The 17,679-nt window shown below is 39.9% G+C and overlaps 1 protein-coding gene across 1 annotated transcript in view; it reads left to right on the top strand.

Annotated features, from left to right (window-relative positions):
- ankib1a (ankyrin repeat and IBR domain containing 1a) overlaps positions 1-17,679 on the top strand; it is a 65,675-nt gene that overhangs the window by 13,740 nt on the left and 34,256 nt on the right. The window contains 2 exon segments of the mRNA XM_079829193.1: positions 11,561-11,861; positions 16,780-16,962. Of these exon segments, the coding sequence (XP_079685319.1) occupies positions 11,561-11,861; positions 16,780-16,962 (484 nt within the window).

The following is a 17,679-nucleotide window of genomic DNA, read 5'->3' as shown; positions in this document are numbered from 1 at the left end:
GGATTCTTTATTGAGAAAAACGTGCTGTCTTCCCGCTGAGGTCATCAAGTCTCACTAAAGGAGTTGTACATTGTAATTTATCTACATTTCAGGGGGAGGGTTTATAGAGCAGAGGAGGAGACATTCTGAACAATACAATGCAAATGTTGTATAGTTAAAAGGACACACCCTACATAACTGTGTCACCCGTCCAGATTCAATCAGCATAACAGTGTCATTCAAATGCATAGATGCTAATCCAATCACTCAAGGGCTCCAAGAGCCATTAAAGACAAATGGTGCTCATTTTACTTACAATGAAGAGAACAGGAACTGGCTGGGAAGATACAGGTTTTGGGAAACCCGCTCAGACAGAGTATCACCAATCCTAATCCCAATCAGCCAAACGATATTGTGTTCTGAGCTTGTAATTCTAAATGGTCAGGAAGTGCTTAAAAAATAAGACTTAGGCCCAATCCCAATTCTATTGTATACCCCTTCGCCTTCCCCTACCCCTACACCTACCTGTTCCCCTTGCCCCTTGAAACGGAGTGCCAAGGCGTAGGGGTGAAAATATTCCCCTAAGAAATGGGACACCACTACTATACCATTACACCTTATCATACCCCGTTTCTTTTATTATAAAATCCTGTGACATTTTACCAGTATGAACAGCAATGAAGTGTGTAGGCTATATCTAACAGAAATCAGGCGCGAGCACGTTTAACAAATTACTCACTCACAACTAGGGATGCGCGGTATACCGGTACTGTAAAAATACCGGTGTATATATTTTATTTCAAACGGTACGATATCATGATTTTGCTCATTTCGGTATATGCTGCTGTTCCGAAGTTCACCGCTAGGTGGCAGCGCGCTACCCAAACTGATGTGAAACCGGCAAATGTGGCAACAGAACAAGATGAATACAGCAGTTGAATCTCACTCAACACGCACAAAACTCACTAATAAAGAGAGGAGTAGACGTGAAACTTGGAATTACTTTGCTTATAAAACTGCTGAAGAACCATCAAACCTTGCCAAGCATCTGTCACTTAATTCCTGACTTGTAAGACATTAAGAGATCGACAGGTGAGTGCATAATTCTAACGATCTAATTTAGACATTTTTCTTTTAACACTGATTAACGCACATACATAAGATCGTATCGTTTAAATATAAAGAAATCTCCAGCGTTCGTTTCAACCACTGACGTTTAGACCTCGTAATATTTGCACGTATACTATTGCACTATTTACATCCGCGAAAGACATAACCGACTGCGTTTATGTAACTACTCACTAAAGATTGACATTTTTTACATAATTTTGTGTGTATTTGACTGAGGAAAAACAACTTAATTTGGAATGCGCGAGCTCTTTAGGCTTGTGTGTGTGTGTGTGTTTGTTGTTGGCATGAGCGCAAAGAAAACTCTCTCTCAAAGAGCTCTCATCCCATATGTATTATGAAATGCTATAAAATCGCTTGCATGTTCAAATTGGCGAGGTTTAAAAAGACGTGGGCCGTGATTTCCGTCAGCTGTCCCGCAACGGAAGCGAAAGTGTTGAATCTGAGCGCGCAGATGCTTTTATAGTGCATGTGCGATGTCTTTTCAAGCCAGAAGCAATGGAGACGCGCAGTAATGCTGAAATTACTTACAAAAAAGTTTCCAAATGACTGATTGATGTGACAATCTTTGTTGATTAATTTAATAATAAACATTTGCGGTAATTTCCCGCTTCATAAACCCAAAACTTGCGAGAGTGAGTAAAATTATGCGCAATACCCGCATCAAAATTCAGACCCTGTATGGTATCGATTTAATATCGGTACTTCGGTATTAGATTGTGGTATCGTACCGAAGACAAAATTGTGGTATCGAGCCATCCCTACTCACAACAGAGTTTTGCGCTGTATTTGGTTTCAAGTTCAAAAACATATGAGCCAGAGTTTCCTAAGATGATGCAGAATGATACAGAACATACAAGACTAGTGAAGCCGCTTTTCCATTGGACCAAACTGTTCTCTTTGTTTATTAACCGTTCCATTCCGTGCTGATCTGAGCCGGCCGGTACGGATATGGTTTCCTTATCTACTGTAGTGCTGCGATAATGTTCATACGTTATAAGTCAAGTCAGTCGTTGCCTTGGTAACGCGAGAGTTTACAGATGATATGTATTGTAAATATCGACTGCGTTATGAAGGATGACCAGATATATATTTTTTAACTATTATTAATATGTGTTCAAATCCCGCAAATAGTGCGTTTAGCAAGCTACGGAGAAACGGCAGCCAGGCGACACGCAAGTAATCGATCCCGAGTGGCGACATACACACATTCTAGCAGCACGGCAGTCGGTGGAGGGAAACTCCTCATACCCCTTCGTTCGACGTGTGGTCCTGAAAAATCTTCGTTTGAAGGGCTATCTGGCCCTTACCCCTACCACTCCAGCCAAAAAAGAATCGAGACACCCCTACCCCTTCACGTGAATGCGCAAAACGAAGGGGTAGGCGAAATAGAAGAGCTAAGGGGTAGAAATGGGATTGGGCCTTAATGTCTCTAACCCATGGGCTGATTAACTTAATCATGTTAGAATGTAGTCAATCTTTACCTTAAACTGTACCACAATATATTTCAAACATTAATAAATTTGTAATCTTACAGGTACTACAGAGTACCGATTCACATTAATCAATCGGTACCAAATTTCCAAAAATACCAAATACGGTACCAAATACCAAAGTTCCGCGCGAGTTCTGAAGACGTCAGCGAGTTCACAGAAGTGGCGCTCTGCTTTATCAACACACTGACAGAGCAAGCCACACAAACAATAACTATAACGTCCTTCCCTAATCAGAAACCGTGGGTGGACAGTTCAATCCGCACTGCAGTTAACACGCGCACTATCGCGTACAATGCCGGTCTCCAAACGGGGGATATGAGGGAGTACAAAGCTTCATGTTACGCCCTCCGGCGCGCCGTTAAAGCCGCAAAACTCCGCTATAAAGACAGAGTGGAATCTCATTTCCAACTCAACGACTCCCGGCGGATGTGGCAGGGACTGAGGACCATCTGTGCTTTTGGAACTAAATCCTCTGCAGAGGTGAGAGCTGATCCGTTGCTGGTGAACGAGTTAAACTCTTTCTACGCTCGCTTTGATCGTAATCGCGGCAGCGCGACTCCGGCGAGTGACGCGTCAGAGAGAGTCCCTCAGAGCAGCAACGGTCACGTGATCTCTGTCTCGGAGGACGAGGTTCGGAGGGCACTCAAACGTGTGGATGTCAGGAAAGCTGCTGGGCCGGATGGTATTTCAGGTCGTGTTCTGCGGTCCTGTGCTGATCAGCTCGCAGGGCTCTTTACATCCATATTTAACGAGTCCCTTGCTACATCTGTTGTCCCCACCTCCTTCAAACGATCCTCCATCATCCCTGTACCTAAGATCAGTAAACCCTCTTGCCTAAATGACTATCGTCCAGTGGCTCTCACATCTTTAGTCATGAAGGTCTTTGAGAGACTCATTAAAAACAACATTTGCTCCTCCATTCCTGACACTTTGGACCCTCTTCAGTTTGCCTATCGTCCCAATAGATCGACTGAAGATGCCATCTCTCACGTCCTTCACTCCTGCCTCACTCACATCGACAGCAAAAGTGGGAACTATGTCAGGCTGCTATTTATTGACTATAGCTCAGCCTTTAACACCATAGTTCCCATTAAGCTAACACACAAACTCCTGGATCTAGGCCTGAATTCTTCTCTCTGCCTCTGGATTGAAGATTTCCTCACTGGCAGACCCCAGGCGGTGAGAGTAGGCCAGTTCACCTCCACCTCCATCACCCTGAGTGTTGGAGCTCCACAGGGCTGTGTGCTGAGTCCCCTGCTCTACTCTCTCTACACCCATGACTGTTTGTCCACACACAGCTCCACCTCGATCATCAAGTTTGCTGATGATACTGTTGTCCTGGGTCTCATCTCCAACAACAATGAGACGGCATACTTGGACGAAGTGGAGCAACTGACATCATGGTGCCAGGACAACTGTCTCTCTCTGAATGTTAACAAGACCAAAGAACTGATTGTGGACTTCAGGAAGAGACAGCATCGGTCATACTCCCCTCTCATGATCAGCGGGACACCGGTAGAGAGAGTGAGCAGCTTCAAATACCTGGGTGTGAACATCTCCGAGGATCTGACCTGGACTACACACATCCAGACACAGGTGAAAAAAGCCAGGCAAAGACTGTACCACCTGCGCCAGCTGAGGAAATTCAGGGTTTCACCAGCCATCCTGAAAACTTTCTATCGAGGGGCGATAGAAAGTGTCCTGACTCAGTGCATCACAGCGTGGTACGGGAACAGCACCAGTCACGACTGCAAAGCCCTGCAAAGAGTGGTGCGCTTATCCGAGCGCATCTCAGGCTCAGCTCTCCCGTCTCTGCAGGACACCTACACCAAACGCTGCAGAGGTAGAGCTACTAAAATCATCAGAGACATTAATCACCCTGCAAACTCTCACTTCACCCTGCTGCCATCTGGTAAGCGCTTCCCTAGCCTGATGGCAAAGACTGAAAGACTCAGGAGGAGTTTCTTCCCCCAGGCCATCAGACTCCTGAACTCAGTCACGTGACTTGACTTCACTTCACCCCGCACACACATAAACATCCAGTTTAAACATTAACATCCACATACTGCCATTGCACTGCACTTTAATTTCCTATTGTTACTGCGTAACAACCTGTAATAAACCTTGCACATTATACTTCTTTATATATACATATATATATATTTATGTTAACCACTTATTTCTAAGTCTACAGTTTATCTCACTTATCATATCCACTTATTTTTTTATATTTTTATATTTTAATTTTTATATTTTTATTTTTATCTTATTTCCTATTTTTATCTTTTACTTGATTTATTTATAATTCTACTTATGTTAATACTTTTTATTCTAATTTTATTCTATTTCTATTTTAATTTCTTGTAACTGTTATTTGCACTGTCCATGGAGCGGACCTGTTTACATTTCACTGCCAGTTGTATATTGTGTATATAACTGTGTATGTGACAAATAAAACTCTTGAATCTTGAATCTTGAATTTCGGTACCCGAGAACGCATATTGTGATATAGACTGGTGTCCGTGAATATTAATCCGCAAAAAGACCATTTAAATACGAATCATGCGTGTCTCTGTACGAATTAATGCGTAGACCCGCGGTTTACAGTCTATGGGTTTACCACACACACATTCTCACTCAGAATCGTGCATGACAGTCGCATATTTCCATCTCTGCCTCTCATATGAGGACATGAACGCACGAACATCATCTCCAGAGCCACTGAGAGTCACTTCATGAGCATTTTACCGTTTCATTTGAGAAAAATTACCGGCGACATGTCATAAACACACAGAAACTCAAATTCACGGCAACCCGTCAAAATAAAAGTTTGGCTAACTTGACAAATAAATTACTGTTGTACAGTAGAATTTAGATACGGCCCAATGTAATAATAATACTAACACTAATGTAATAATAATGAATTATCAAAACTTTATTTAAAAAATTTAAAAAAAATTTTTTTTTTTCAAAAGTTTTACATTTAACCATATAAAGCTCAGTTGTGCAGCACTTTGTTTGACAAAAAAGTTTAATTAAATTAAAAGATAAATTAAATTAATGTTTTATGTCTTAATTTGATTACCAGAAAATGCATAACACATCATTTGTGGAAAATCTTTTCATAGAAATTAAATTAAAAAGAAAAAATAATAATATGGTTGTTTTTATTAATTAAATTAAGTACCTAGTAGCCTACTATTAACTAGTAAATATTACAGTATGCAAACATCGCAGACAGAGACCAGAGCAGCTCTGGCATAATGTCAATAACACTTTTATAAATGACTTACAGGTTCTTTATAGTTATTTATGTAAACATCCCAAAAGTACTGAAAAACCCTACGCATATATGTAAATATGTGCTGCACTTTTCCTCTCAATAACAAAAATGCTCAACAAAATGACAGCGGTGAGTAGTTAAGAACGCATCTGATCATAGCGCATCTGTTACATAAAAATTAAAAGTTTAAGTAAGCAGAACTTAAAGATTTTTATTTTGTACTCGTACAATTTAATTACTCTTAACTTTAAATATTTGAGTAAACATTCAGATTCAACTTAAATTATCATGTAATCTCAATTTACATTGGCTAGCTTTAACTAGCTAATTTAATATATGTTAACTTGCTAATTGGTAACACAATGCTTTGATTGCATTAGCATAGCATAACAATTGCTAAATGAGTATGGCATTATAATAAATGTACCATATACCTGTTCTCAAACCAAGCTTATGCTCCACTCGTCACCCTGATGGAAACCCCCAAAAACCCACAACAGAAACTCTTATAAACTAGCATAGCAAAACATTAAACACGACTAAATCTCTCACTTAACGTTTAATCTTGCATGCATTTTTTTTTTATAACTTTACATTTAATTTTAGCATTTACTCTCCCTAGAAATTCCAGCCCAGTTTCAGTAAATTTAAGTTAGGCTAAATTAAAAGAAACACGTTCATAAAACTCAAAACGATGAAACCAATTGCTTAAAATATGTCGGTTTTGTGAACTATAAAGAAAAAGAAAGTTCTAAATACTCATGAAAGTTCATTTGATTGATCTTATTTGTTTAATTTAAGTTTACCCTACTAACCAATTTTAGTTTTTACATTGTATGTGAAGCTGAATAATTGTCAAATTTTAATTGAATCTAGTTTTATTAGGTACTGATAATTAATCATTATAAACTACCATTCAAAAGTTTGTGGTCAGCAAGATTTATTTATTTATTTTATAATTTTAGAAATGTACCGTTTTATTCAGCAAGAATGCATTAAATTGATAAAGTGACAGTAAAGACATTTTATATTGTTACAAAACTTTGCTATTTCAAAGTAATCTGTTATTTTTAGTGCTGTGAATCGATTAAAAAAATGTATCGCATTTTTCTGTAATTAATCATGAGTTTTTAATATTTTGATATTTTAATAATTTCAGTTACTCTCCATTTTAGCATATTTTAAATATTTGTTGTAATGCATCTTTTTATGAATGAAGGCAGTATCACTAATATTGATGTATCTATGAAACATTAATGACATCACATTACAGTATAACTGAAAGCTCCCAATTTCAACATTTATTAGCCTTTAAAAAATAACAACTTTTAATTGAATTGAACTTAAAAAAAATCTTTTCATACACCATTATAATAAATGTTATATTTACCTGTGGCCTTCCCTGTTAGACATAGTCTACACAGAAATTATCAAAGTTATCAACAACTTTCTTAACTGCATAAATAATAAATGAAATATAGATTAATCATCATTTAAAGTTACAATTCTCTCTGTTCCCGTTGTTCTTTGATGATCATTAATGACAGACATCATCAGTGCTCCTGTCACTTTAAGAACAGCCGCTGCCAAACCTGACAGGGATCTGACGTCCTGTCATGTGCATCTCATTTTCTCAAGTTCATTTAAGACGTTATTTAACCCATTTAAGACTCATAATATGAGAATACTCGACAAAACTGGTATTTTGGCAAAATTCTCTGTGTTGTTGTTATTTTTTGTTCAAGAGCGAAAGAGAATTTGATGTGTACACGAGACTGGCTTGTGTGTGTGTGTCTTCCGTCTTGTCGTGCTTCGATTTAAAAGCATTTACATGAATAAGAGCGTGATCTTCTAATGTAACGCTGGGCAAAAATGGATATAAAAACGGACGCTGCGTTAATTGCGTTAAATTTTAATGAAAGTTATGAAATAAACTGAAAAAATTTATCGCCCGCGTTAACGTTTTAATTTGCCCAGAACTAGTTATTTTATAACAATCAAAGAATCCTATTAAAATCTATCACATTTTTGTGGATAAATGATTTCTGAAGGATCATGATGATGATGGGTAATGATACTGAAAATTCAGTTTCATTACAATAAAAAATGTCTTTTTTTTCTTTCTTTTTTAAAAATGAGAGCATGAGACTTTTTCTAAATAAAATCTTACTGATCTCAAACTTTTGAACGGTAGATTGTGTCAGGGCAAAACACATGAACCCAATTAATATCAATATGTGGCCTAACATTGAGGGTTAAGACTGTTAAAAGTACGATATGAATGTCATGGGGAAACCCGAACAGTATGTCTACTTTAACAGCACAGCAGGGCTTGTAGGGTTGTTGCTTCAGGGAAAACAAAAAACTTTCCCATGTTGGCCCCTAACAGACAAGACCTAAAGCAAATATGCATGGAATGGGAAGCTTTTGTAGAGCCTGTGGTGTTTTTGTGCAATGCAAGGTTATTTGTGCATGGTCGCTGAATTCCAGTGCTTGGTATTTGAGTCAAGACCACTTGGAGCCACGAGGTCAACTGTGACTTAGTGTAGTTAATGCACCCTTCTGAGAAAATGGTTGGTAATTACCAGCTAGGACAGCTGGCTACTGAAGACTCGCGGTCCCTCCTCTTTCCTTTTCACTCTCCTCTCTTCATTTTACAGCACTTTGGAGCACGCTACTAGCAACCTCGATCATTTCAGAACCGGATTTCAATGAACAGACATTTTTTAAATCATTTTAGTTTTAGTTAACACAATAATAACACTGGGCATAACTTTACCTCTGGGCCAAATTGCAGTTTATTGTGGCCTGCGTAGACCGAAAAAGAGCATTCGATCAACACTGTGACCCACCACAGTTTATTTAGTTCATTCAACTGTGCTGTTTATGTGCAGATTTACAGATCATACCACAATAATTGCCTCGGCTTTTCCGGCTCTCTCCACAAATGGTTGGCTGGTAAACACTGGAAAAATGGCAGTCAATATGTATAGGCTCAGATTAGTATTTCAGCCCATCCTAATGTATTCAGTACTGACTCCCAAAAGCAAGCAGATTGTACAGTTCTGCTTGTGAATATCTAGTTTACTTGCGGTAGACACTATATACTGTATGTTTTAATGTCATTAATCTGGCAAACTTTGTCTAATTTTGTTATTATTCCTTTCTCAAAAGTACTAGCTGCATAAACCGATACTTTGTAAACACGACTTCCGGGCAGACTATTCCTAAATGTTGCTTAAAGGGATAGTTCACCCAAAAATGAAAATTGTGTCATTAATTACTTGCCCTCATGTCGTTACAAACCCGTAAGACTTTCGTTCATCTTTGGAATACAAATGAAGATCTTTTTGATGAAATCTGAGATTTTTCTAACCACTAACGCTTCAAAAGTTCATAAAAAGATTGTAAAACTAATCCATATGAGTTGAGTGGTTTAGTCCAAATTTACTGAAGAGACTCGATCGCTTTATATGATGAACAAAAATAACTTAGTCTTTTATTCACATATAAACATTGATCAGTGAACATAAACCGAAGCTCAACCGAACCCGAACTTCATTGGTTCTTGCTGAAGCTCAAACGTGATGCGTAACACGAGAATGAACCTCATTGGTTCTCGCTGAAGCTCAAATGTGATGCGTAACACGAGAATGAACCTCATTGGTTCTCGCTGAAGCTCAAACGTGAAGCGTAACATACGAATGAACCTCATTGGTTCTCGCTGAAGCTCAAACGTGATGCGTAACACGAGAATGAACCTCATTGGTTCATCAAAAAGATTTTTGTGTTCCAAAGATGAACGAAAGTCTTATGGGTTTGAAGCGGCATGAGGGCGAATAATTCATGACAGAATTTTCATTTTTAGGTGAACTATCCCTTTAAAGTTAGCCAATCAAATTAGAGCTTGCAAGCTCACAAATGCTATTCTATGAGTTCCTTTATTCCTCTGTCCTTTGTTTGACAGTTTGGGAAAAAAAACACCCTAGTTAGATCCACCTCCCTCGCTACAACGGCCAGTCTTGTAGTGGTTAAATATTTAAATTCTAATACCAGACGTCAGAAACCTGCAACTGGAATTCTGATTCACTTTTTGGCCGATTCTTGGGAAAAACAGCCTGCCAGTCTAGACTACACCCAGAAGTTTTAAGGCCAAATTTGTGTAGCTCTGGCATTCGGCCTAACACATGTATACCCTTTGTGTGGTCTTGTATGTATTAAGATCACACGTTCACATTACCCAGCATACAACAGAACAAAACACAGGATATCTGTCCCATGCTTGTCTAGACATTGTCCTTGAATGTTGGTGTCATTCCTGCTTAAACGCTTGGCTGTGCATTTCACGATGTGGTGATGTCATTATTCTCCTAAGGATCTACTGCTGCGTCTAACAGTTGCATAGTTAACAGGTGTCCGTTCCAATTTCTTGGCAGTTCAACCAGTCTTTCTGGCCTCCCAGGTGCAGCTGCAGTTCGAATGCTGGGAGTAAGAGCTGTTGTTTTCAGTTGCATCAACTAATAAACTCCCAGTGCTAGATTCACATCACACACTTCCCAGAACAGCCCGCTGAGTCATTTCCACTGAAAGGCATTAAAGCCTGCTGAATGCAATCACCAAGTTCACTCTTAAATCTTACAAGGATGCATGCAAGTCCTTTCCACGGTGCGTTATCAATTACTTTGAAGCTCCCACAATTAATCGGCTGAAAATGATATTAGTCTTCCAGCTGCTTTGAAAAGTGTCATGACATTTTCATTGATAATGTGGTTATGATCTTTCCGGATGCGCTCTCATGTGTTGTGATCTTTTGAGATTGTAGATGCTGCCAATAGCTCTCCTGTATTTCTTAGGGAGGGGAGCAAAAGACAAAGGTTGTCTTTTAAATTCTACCTGTATCTGTGTTTTATAGAGGCTTATAAAATTGATATGCTATTGTTCCTGGATGCGGATTGGACAATTCACAAAATATTAACAGTTTTTATGATGAATAACTCCTGTTCACCATGTGACTGCGTGACACCTTTAAGGCTTTAAGCATGCAAAAGCAATGAATATCGGTAATCGGTTCGTTTTATTATTGCTTTATTAATATTTTTAATTAGCTTGTTGTTTTATATTTTTAGTTTTCATGTTAATTTTAGTTTAATTTTGTCATTTCCTTATGTGCTTTTGTCTTTTTTATTCGTTTTTTTTATATTTTAGGTTTTTATTTCAGTTGTAGTTAAATTATTTCCAGTTAATAGTAACTTGAATAAATGTAAACTTATTTCATCAATATTTTTTTAAATTTTCAACAAATATTTATATTTTTTCATCTTTATTCCAATTCACAGAAATGTTTCTAATAGTTTTATTCATGATAATAATAACCCTGTTATGATATATTCATATTCTTTCATATATATTTTGTGTTTTCGCTACAAACCAGTGTGTTTGATTATGATAATAAATGAATAATAGATGACAAATACCAGTTTTCAATATCAAACATCATAACAGATTTTAATCAAAATTATTATTGTGCACAAAATGAATATGCACAAAGACTACACTATTAAGCGTCAGTATTTTTGCATTTTGATTCATAGCATTTACTTTGCTGTTGTAATTTGTATTCTTATGTAATTCTTAATTACATTTTTTACTTTAATCCTTTGTTCGTTTCCTGCAGGTCTTTCCTTTTCTCCAAAGATGGCAACCCCAACAAGTGCAACATTCACAATGAGACTGCGCTGCACCTGCTGTGCATGGGCCCTCAGATCCTGCTGAGTGAGGGGGCGCTGCAGCCGCGGATCAACCGCCCCCAGGAGGACGAACAGAACCGGGCTGAGTGCCTCCAGATGATCCTGCAGTGGACCGGAGCCAAGCTGGACCAGGGCGAGTATGAGAGAGCCAACGTCAATGGCACAGACAACAAAAAGAGCACCTGCCTGCACTACGCAGCGGCTGCTGGCATGAAGAGCTGTGTTGAGGTAATAAGATTTGTGTCTTCTTATGTCATTTAGGCCTCTAAATTGAGTATGTATTACGTGGTGTATTTTCAGTTGATTTGATGCATACACTTACAACGGGATAGTTCACCCAAAAATGATAATTCTGTCATTAATTACTCACCCTCATTCCAAACATGTAAGACTTTCGTTCATCTTTTTGCTTTATATATATGATAAACAGATTGAATTTAGGCTTTTATTCAAATACAAACATTGATCAACTCACGCATCAGCTGTGGTAAACGGAAGCTCAAGCATGTTCACATGATGTGCAAGAACCAATGAGGTTCACTGGTGTTACGCATCACGTTTGAGCTTCCCCAAGAACCAATGAGGTTCATTCTCGTGTTACGCATCACGTTTGAGCTTCCCCAAGAACCAATGAGGTTCATTCTCGTGTTACGCATCACGTTTGAGCTTCCCCAAGAACCAATGAGGTTCATTCTCGTGTTACGCATCACGTTTGAGGTTTACCAAGAACCAATGAGGTTCATTCTGGTGTAACGCATCACGTTTGAGCTTCCCCAAGAACCAATGAGGTTCATTCTCGTGTAACGTCGCACGTTTGAGCTTCAGCAAGAACCAATGAGGTTCATTCTTGTGTTACGCATCACGTTTGAGCTTCCCCAAGGACCAATGAGGTTCATTCTTGTGTTACGCATCACGTTTGAACTTCCCCAAGGACCAATGAGGTTCATTCTTGTGTTACGCATCACGTTTGAACTTCCCCAAGGACCAACGAGGTTCATTCTTGTGTTACGCATCACGTTTGAACTTCCCCAAGGACCAATGAGGTTCATTCTTGTGTTACGCATCACGTTTGAACTTCCCCAAGGACCAATGAGGTTCATTCTTGTGTTACGCATCACGTTTGAACTTCCCCAAGGACCAATGAGGTTCATTCTTGTGTTACGCATCACGTTTGAACTTCCCCAAGGACCAATGAGGTTCATTCTTGTGTTACGCATCACGTTTGAACTTCCCCAAGGACCAATGAGGTTCATTCTTGTTACGCATCACGTTTGAACTTCCCCAAGAACCAATGAGGTTCATTCTCGTGTTACGCATCACGTTTGAACTTCCCCAAGAACCAATGAGGTTCATTCTCGTGTTACGCATCACGTTTGAGCTTCCCCAAGAACCAATGAGGTTCATTCTCGTGTTACGCATCACGTTTGAGCTTCCCCAAGAACCAATGAGGTTCATTCTCGTGTTACGCATCACGTTTGAGGTTTACCAAGAACCAATGAGGTTCATTCTGGTGTAACGCATCACGTTTGAGCTTCCCCAAGAACCAATGAGGTTCATTCTCGTGTAACGTCGCACGTTTGAGCTTCAGCAAGTACCAATGAGGTTCATTCTTGTGTTACGCATCACGTTTGAGCTTCCCCAAGGACCAATGAGGTTCATTCTTGTGTTACGCATCACGTTTGAACTTCCCCAAGGACCAATGAGGTTCATTCTTGTGTTACGCATCACGTTTGAACTTCCCCAAGGACCAACGAGGTTCATTCTTGTGTTACGCATCACGTTTGAACTTCCCCAAGGACCAATGAGGTTCATTCTTGTGTTACGCATCACGTTTGAACTTCCCCAAGGACCAATGAGGTTCATTCTTGTGTTACGCATCACGTTTGAACTTCCCCAAGGACCAATGAGGTTCATTCTTGTGTTACGCATCACGTTTGAACTTCCCCAAGGACCAATGAGGTTCATTCTTGTGTTACGCATCACGTTTGAACTTCCCCAAGAACCAATGAGGTTCATTCTTGTTACGCATCACGTTTGAACTTCCCCAAGGACCAATGAGGTTCATTCTTGTGTTACGCATCACGTTTGAGCTTCCCTAAGGACCAATGAGGTTCATTCTGGTGTTACGCATCACGTTTGAACTTCCCCAAGGACCAACGAGGTTCATTCTTGTGTTACGCATCACGTTTGAACTTCCCCAAGGACCAACGAGGTTCATTCTTGTGTTACGCATCACGTTTGAACTTCCCCAAGGACCAATGAGGTTCATTCTTGTGTTACGCATCACGTTTGAACTTCCCCAAGGACCAATGAGGTTCATTCTTGTTACGCATCACGTTTGAACTTCCCCAAGGACCAATGAGGTTCATTCTTGTGTTACGCATCACGTTTGAGCTTCCCTAAGGACCAATGAGGTTCATTCTGGTGTTACGCATCACGTTTGAACTTCCCCAAGGACCAACGAGGTTCATTCTTGTGTTACGCATCACGTTTGAACTTCCCCAAGGACCAACGAGGTTCATTCTTGTGTTACGCATCACGTTTGAACTTCCCCAAGGACCAATGAGGTTCATTCTTGTTACGCATCACGTTTGAGCTTCCCCAAGAACCAATGAGGTTCATTCTGGTGTTACGCATCACGTTTGGGCTTCCCCAAGAACCAATGAGGTTCATTCTCAACATGTTTGAGCTTCAACAAGAATCAATGAGGTTTGTTCTCCCACGTCAAGCAGGTTCGGTTGAACTTCTGCTTATTTTCGCTGGTCAATGTTTAAGTGAATAAAAGCCTAAATTAAATCTGTTCATCATATAAAGCGATCGAGTCTCTTAAAAAAATGTGGAGTAAACTGCTCAATTCATATGGATTAGTTTTACGATCTATTCACACACTTTTTGTGTCAGTGTTATTTGCGTAGGTCTCAAGCTCTCAGATTTCATCAAAATGATCTTCATTTGTGTTCCGAAGATGAAAGATTCGGAATGACATGCCTTCTATTAATGATGTCAGAATATAAATTTTTTCGGTGAACTAACCCTTTAAAATGCCCCTAATATGCTATTTCGGATATTACCTTTCATGTATGTTTTGTAGCTGATTGTAAAAGAATGTAAACGGTCTGCAAAGTTTCAAAGATCAAAATGCAGATAAATGCAATTATCATCTCCCAAATGAAACGAGTCGTCAGTTATTCCTGTCTCACTTCCTGCACGAACAAACGTAGGTTTGTAACACATTTGCATAATGCTTGCATACATTTGCATAATGCCATGCCTATGGTCTTCATTGGTTGTCTGCGAACAACGTCTACTTTGCCCCGCCCTCAAACACTGTAGTTGTAGCTGAGGCTGGAAGAGTTTGGTTCGTGTTGTCGACATGTCGAGAAGATGCCGTTTTCTGTGCTGCGAATGCAGATCCACTTTGATGCTCTTCCAAAGGATGAGGACTTGGGCTCGAATTGATACGGTAAAACCGACACCATCGCTACTGTTCGCATCACTGTTTAAACAAGTGCTGAGGAAGATTCAGAGCTGAAATTCAGATATGGTAATGAGCATTTTGTTTCCGACACACGTTGTAAACAACAGACTGGGCCATCTGACCAATCAGAGCAGAGTAGGCTCTCAGAAAGGCGGGGTTTAGAGAGACCAAATACTTTATTGAAAGTATGAGCTGATGCTGCAGTATACACTATATTGCCAAAAGTATTGGGACACCCCTCTAAATGATTGAATTCAGGTGTTCAATCACTTCATGGCCACAGGTGTATAAATCAAGCACTAGGCATGCAGACGCTTCTACAAACATTAGTGAAAGAATGGGTCGCTCTCAGGAGCTCAGAGAACTCAAGTGTGGTACCGTGATCGGTTGCCGCCTGTGCAATAAGTCCATTTGTGACATTTCCTCACTACTAAATATTCCACGCTCAACTGTTAGTGTGTGCTTTGTGTGGCCTTCAGATGAGCTCAAGAACAGTGTGTAGAGCTTCATTGAATGGGTTTCCATGGCCGAGCAGCTCATCCAAGCCTTACATCACCAAGAGCAATGCAAAGTGTGGGATGCAGTGGGGTAAAGCGCGCCACCACTGGACTCTAGAGCAGTGGAGACGTGTTCTCTGGAGTGACCAATCATGCTTCTCTGTCTGACAATCCAATGGACGAGTCTGGGTTTGGCGTTTGCCAGGAGAACGGTACTTGCCTGACTGAATTGTGCTAAGTGTGAAGTTTGGTTATGGTGTGGGGTTGTTTTTCGGGGGTTGGGCTTGACCCCTTAGTTCCAGTAAAAGGAGCTCTTAATGCTTCAGCATACCAAGACATTTTGGACAATTTCATGCTCCTAACTTTGTGGGAACAGTTTGGAGATTGCCCCTTCCTGTTCCAACATGACTGCGCTCCAGTGCACAAAGCGTCGGTCCATAAAGACATGGATGAGCGAGTTTGGTTGAGTCCTGACCTCAACCCGATAGAACACCTTTGGGATGTATTAGAGCGGAGACTGTGAGCCAGGCCTTCTCGCCCAACATCAGTGTCTGACCTCACAAATGCGCTTCTAGAAGAATGGTCAAAAATTCCCATAAACACACTCCTAAACCTTTTGGAAAGCCTTCCCAGAAGAGTTGAAGCTGTTAGAGCTGAAAAGGGTGGGTCAACTCCATATTAAACCCTACAGATTAAGAATGGGATGTCATTAAAGTTCATGTGCATGTAAAGGCAGACGTCCCAAAACTTTTGGCAATATAGTTTCTATTATGAGTGTTTTTTGACCTTGGATGCATGTAAACCTATTGTAGGAGTGTCCAAAACACAATTAGGAGCTTTTAAAAGGGCATAATATGGACAATTAATTGGCATCAATGGTTCCATAAGGAACCTTTCCATTGGTTCTTTATAATGGAAACGGTTCTTCTGGTTATTAAAATGTTCTTCACATTAAGAAAAAAAATGCTTCTGGCTCTTTTGGGAACCTAAAGTAGTTATTTTATAGCATCTCTGCGAAAACCCTACATTTTTAAGAGTTTAGTCTCAGTTCGTGTTAGACTCATTGAAACTCCAGGACCATACAAGATTAATTTTCTGTTTCAATTGTAGGACACTATGATTGATCATAACTTTGAAGCCACTAGCTAAGGGCTAGTCTTGTGTTTTGCAGCTGTTGGTGAAGAACGATGCAGATTTGTTCGTGGAGAACGAGGACAGGGAGACGCCGTGTGACTGTGCGGAGAAGCGGCATCACAGGGAGCTGGCGCTCAGTCTGGAGTCTCAGATGGTTTTCTCTCAGGATGCTGGAGCTCAGCAGATAGAAGCAGAGTATGCCGCCCTTGACCGACGAGAGGTATGGTTGTGTTAAAAACTGTGCTTTCTGAGTTTAGATACCGTAGCATTATTATAATAATTATTTTACACAACAGCAGAGCTTGACATTAAAGGGTTAGTTCACCCAAAAATGAAAATTCTGTCATTAATTACTTACCCTCATGTCGTTCGACACCCGTCAGACCTCCGTTCATCTTCGGAACAGAAAGGAAGATATTTTAGTGTAAATCTGATGGCTCTGAAAGGCCTCCATTGGCACAATGGCACTTTACACTCTCAAGACCCTTAAAAGGTACTAAAGACGTCGTTACAAAGTCCATCTCACTACAGTGGTTCTACAATAACTTTATGAATCGGCGAGAATAGTTTTTGTGCGAAAAAAACCCCTAAATAACGACTTACATAGTGATGGCGATTTCAAAGCACGGCCTCATGAAGCTTCGAAGCGTTATGAATCAGTGAGTCGAATCAGCAGTTTGAATCGCCAAATTTCAGCAGTTTGGCGGTTTGACACGCGATCCGAATCATGATTCGACTCACTGATTCATAACGCTTCAAACTGCTGATTCGACTCACTGATTCATAACGCTTCGAAGCTTCATTAGGCCTTGTTTTGAAATCGTCATCACTATATAAGTCGTTGTTTAGGGTTTTTTTGCGCACAAAAACTATTATCGCCGATTCATAAAGTTATTGTAGAACCACTGTAGTGAGATGGACTTTGTAACAACGTCTT

Source organism: Gobio gobio (genome assembly GCF_949357685.1).
Source record: "Gobio gobio genome assembly, chromosome: 11".
Classification (NCBI taxonomy): Eukaryota; Metazoa; Chordata; class Actinopteri; order Cypriniformes; family Gobionidae; genus Gobio; species Gobio gobio.
The sequence above is the reverse complement of the archived record's forward strand: the minus strand, read 5'-3'. Positions and strand labels throughout refer to the sequence as shown.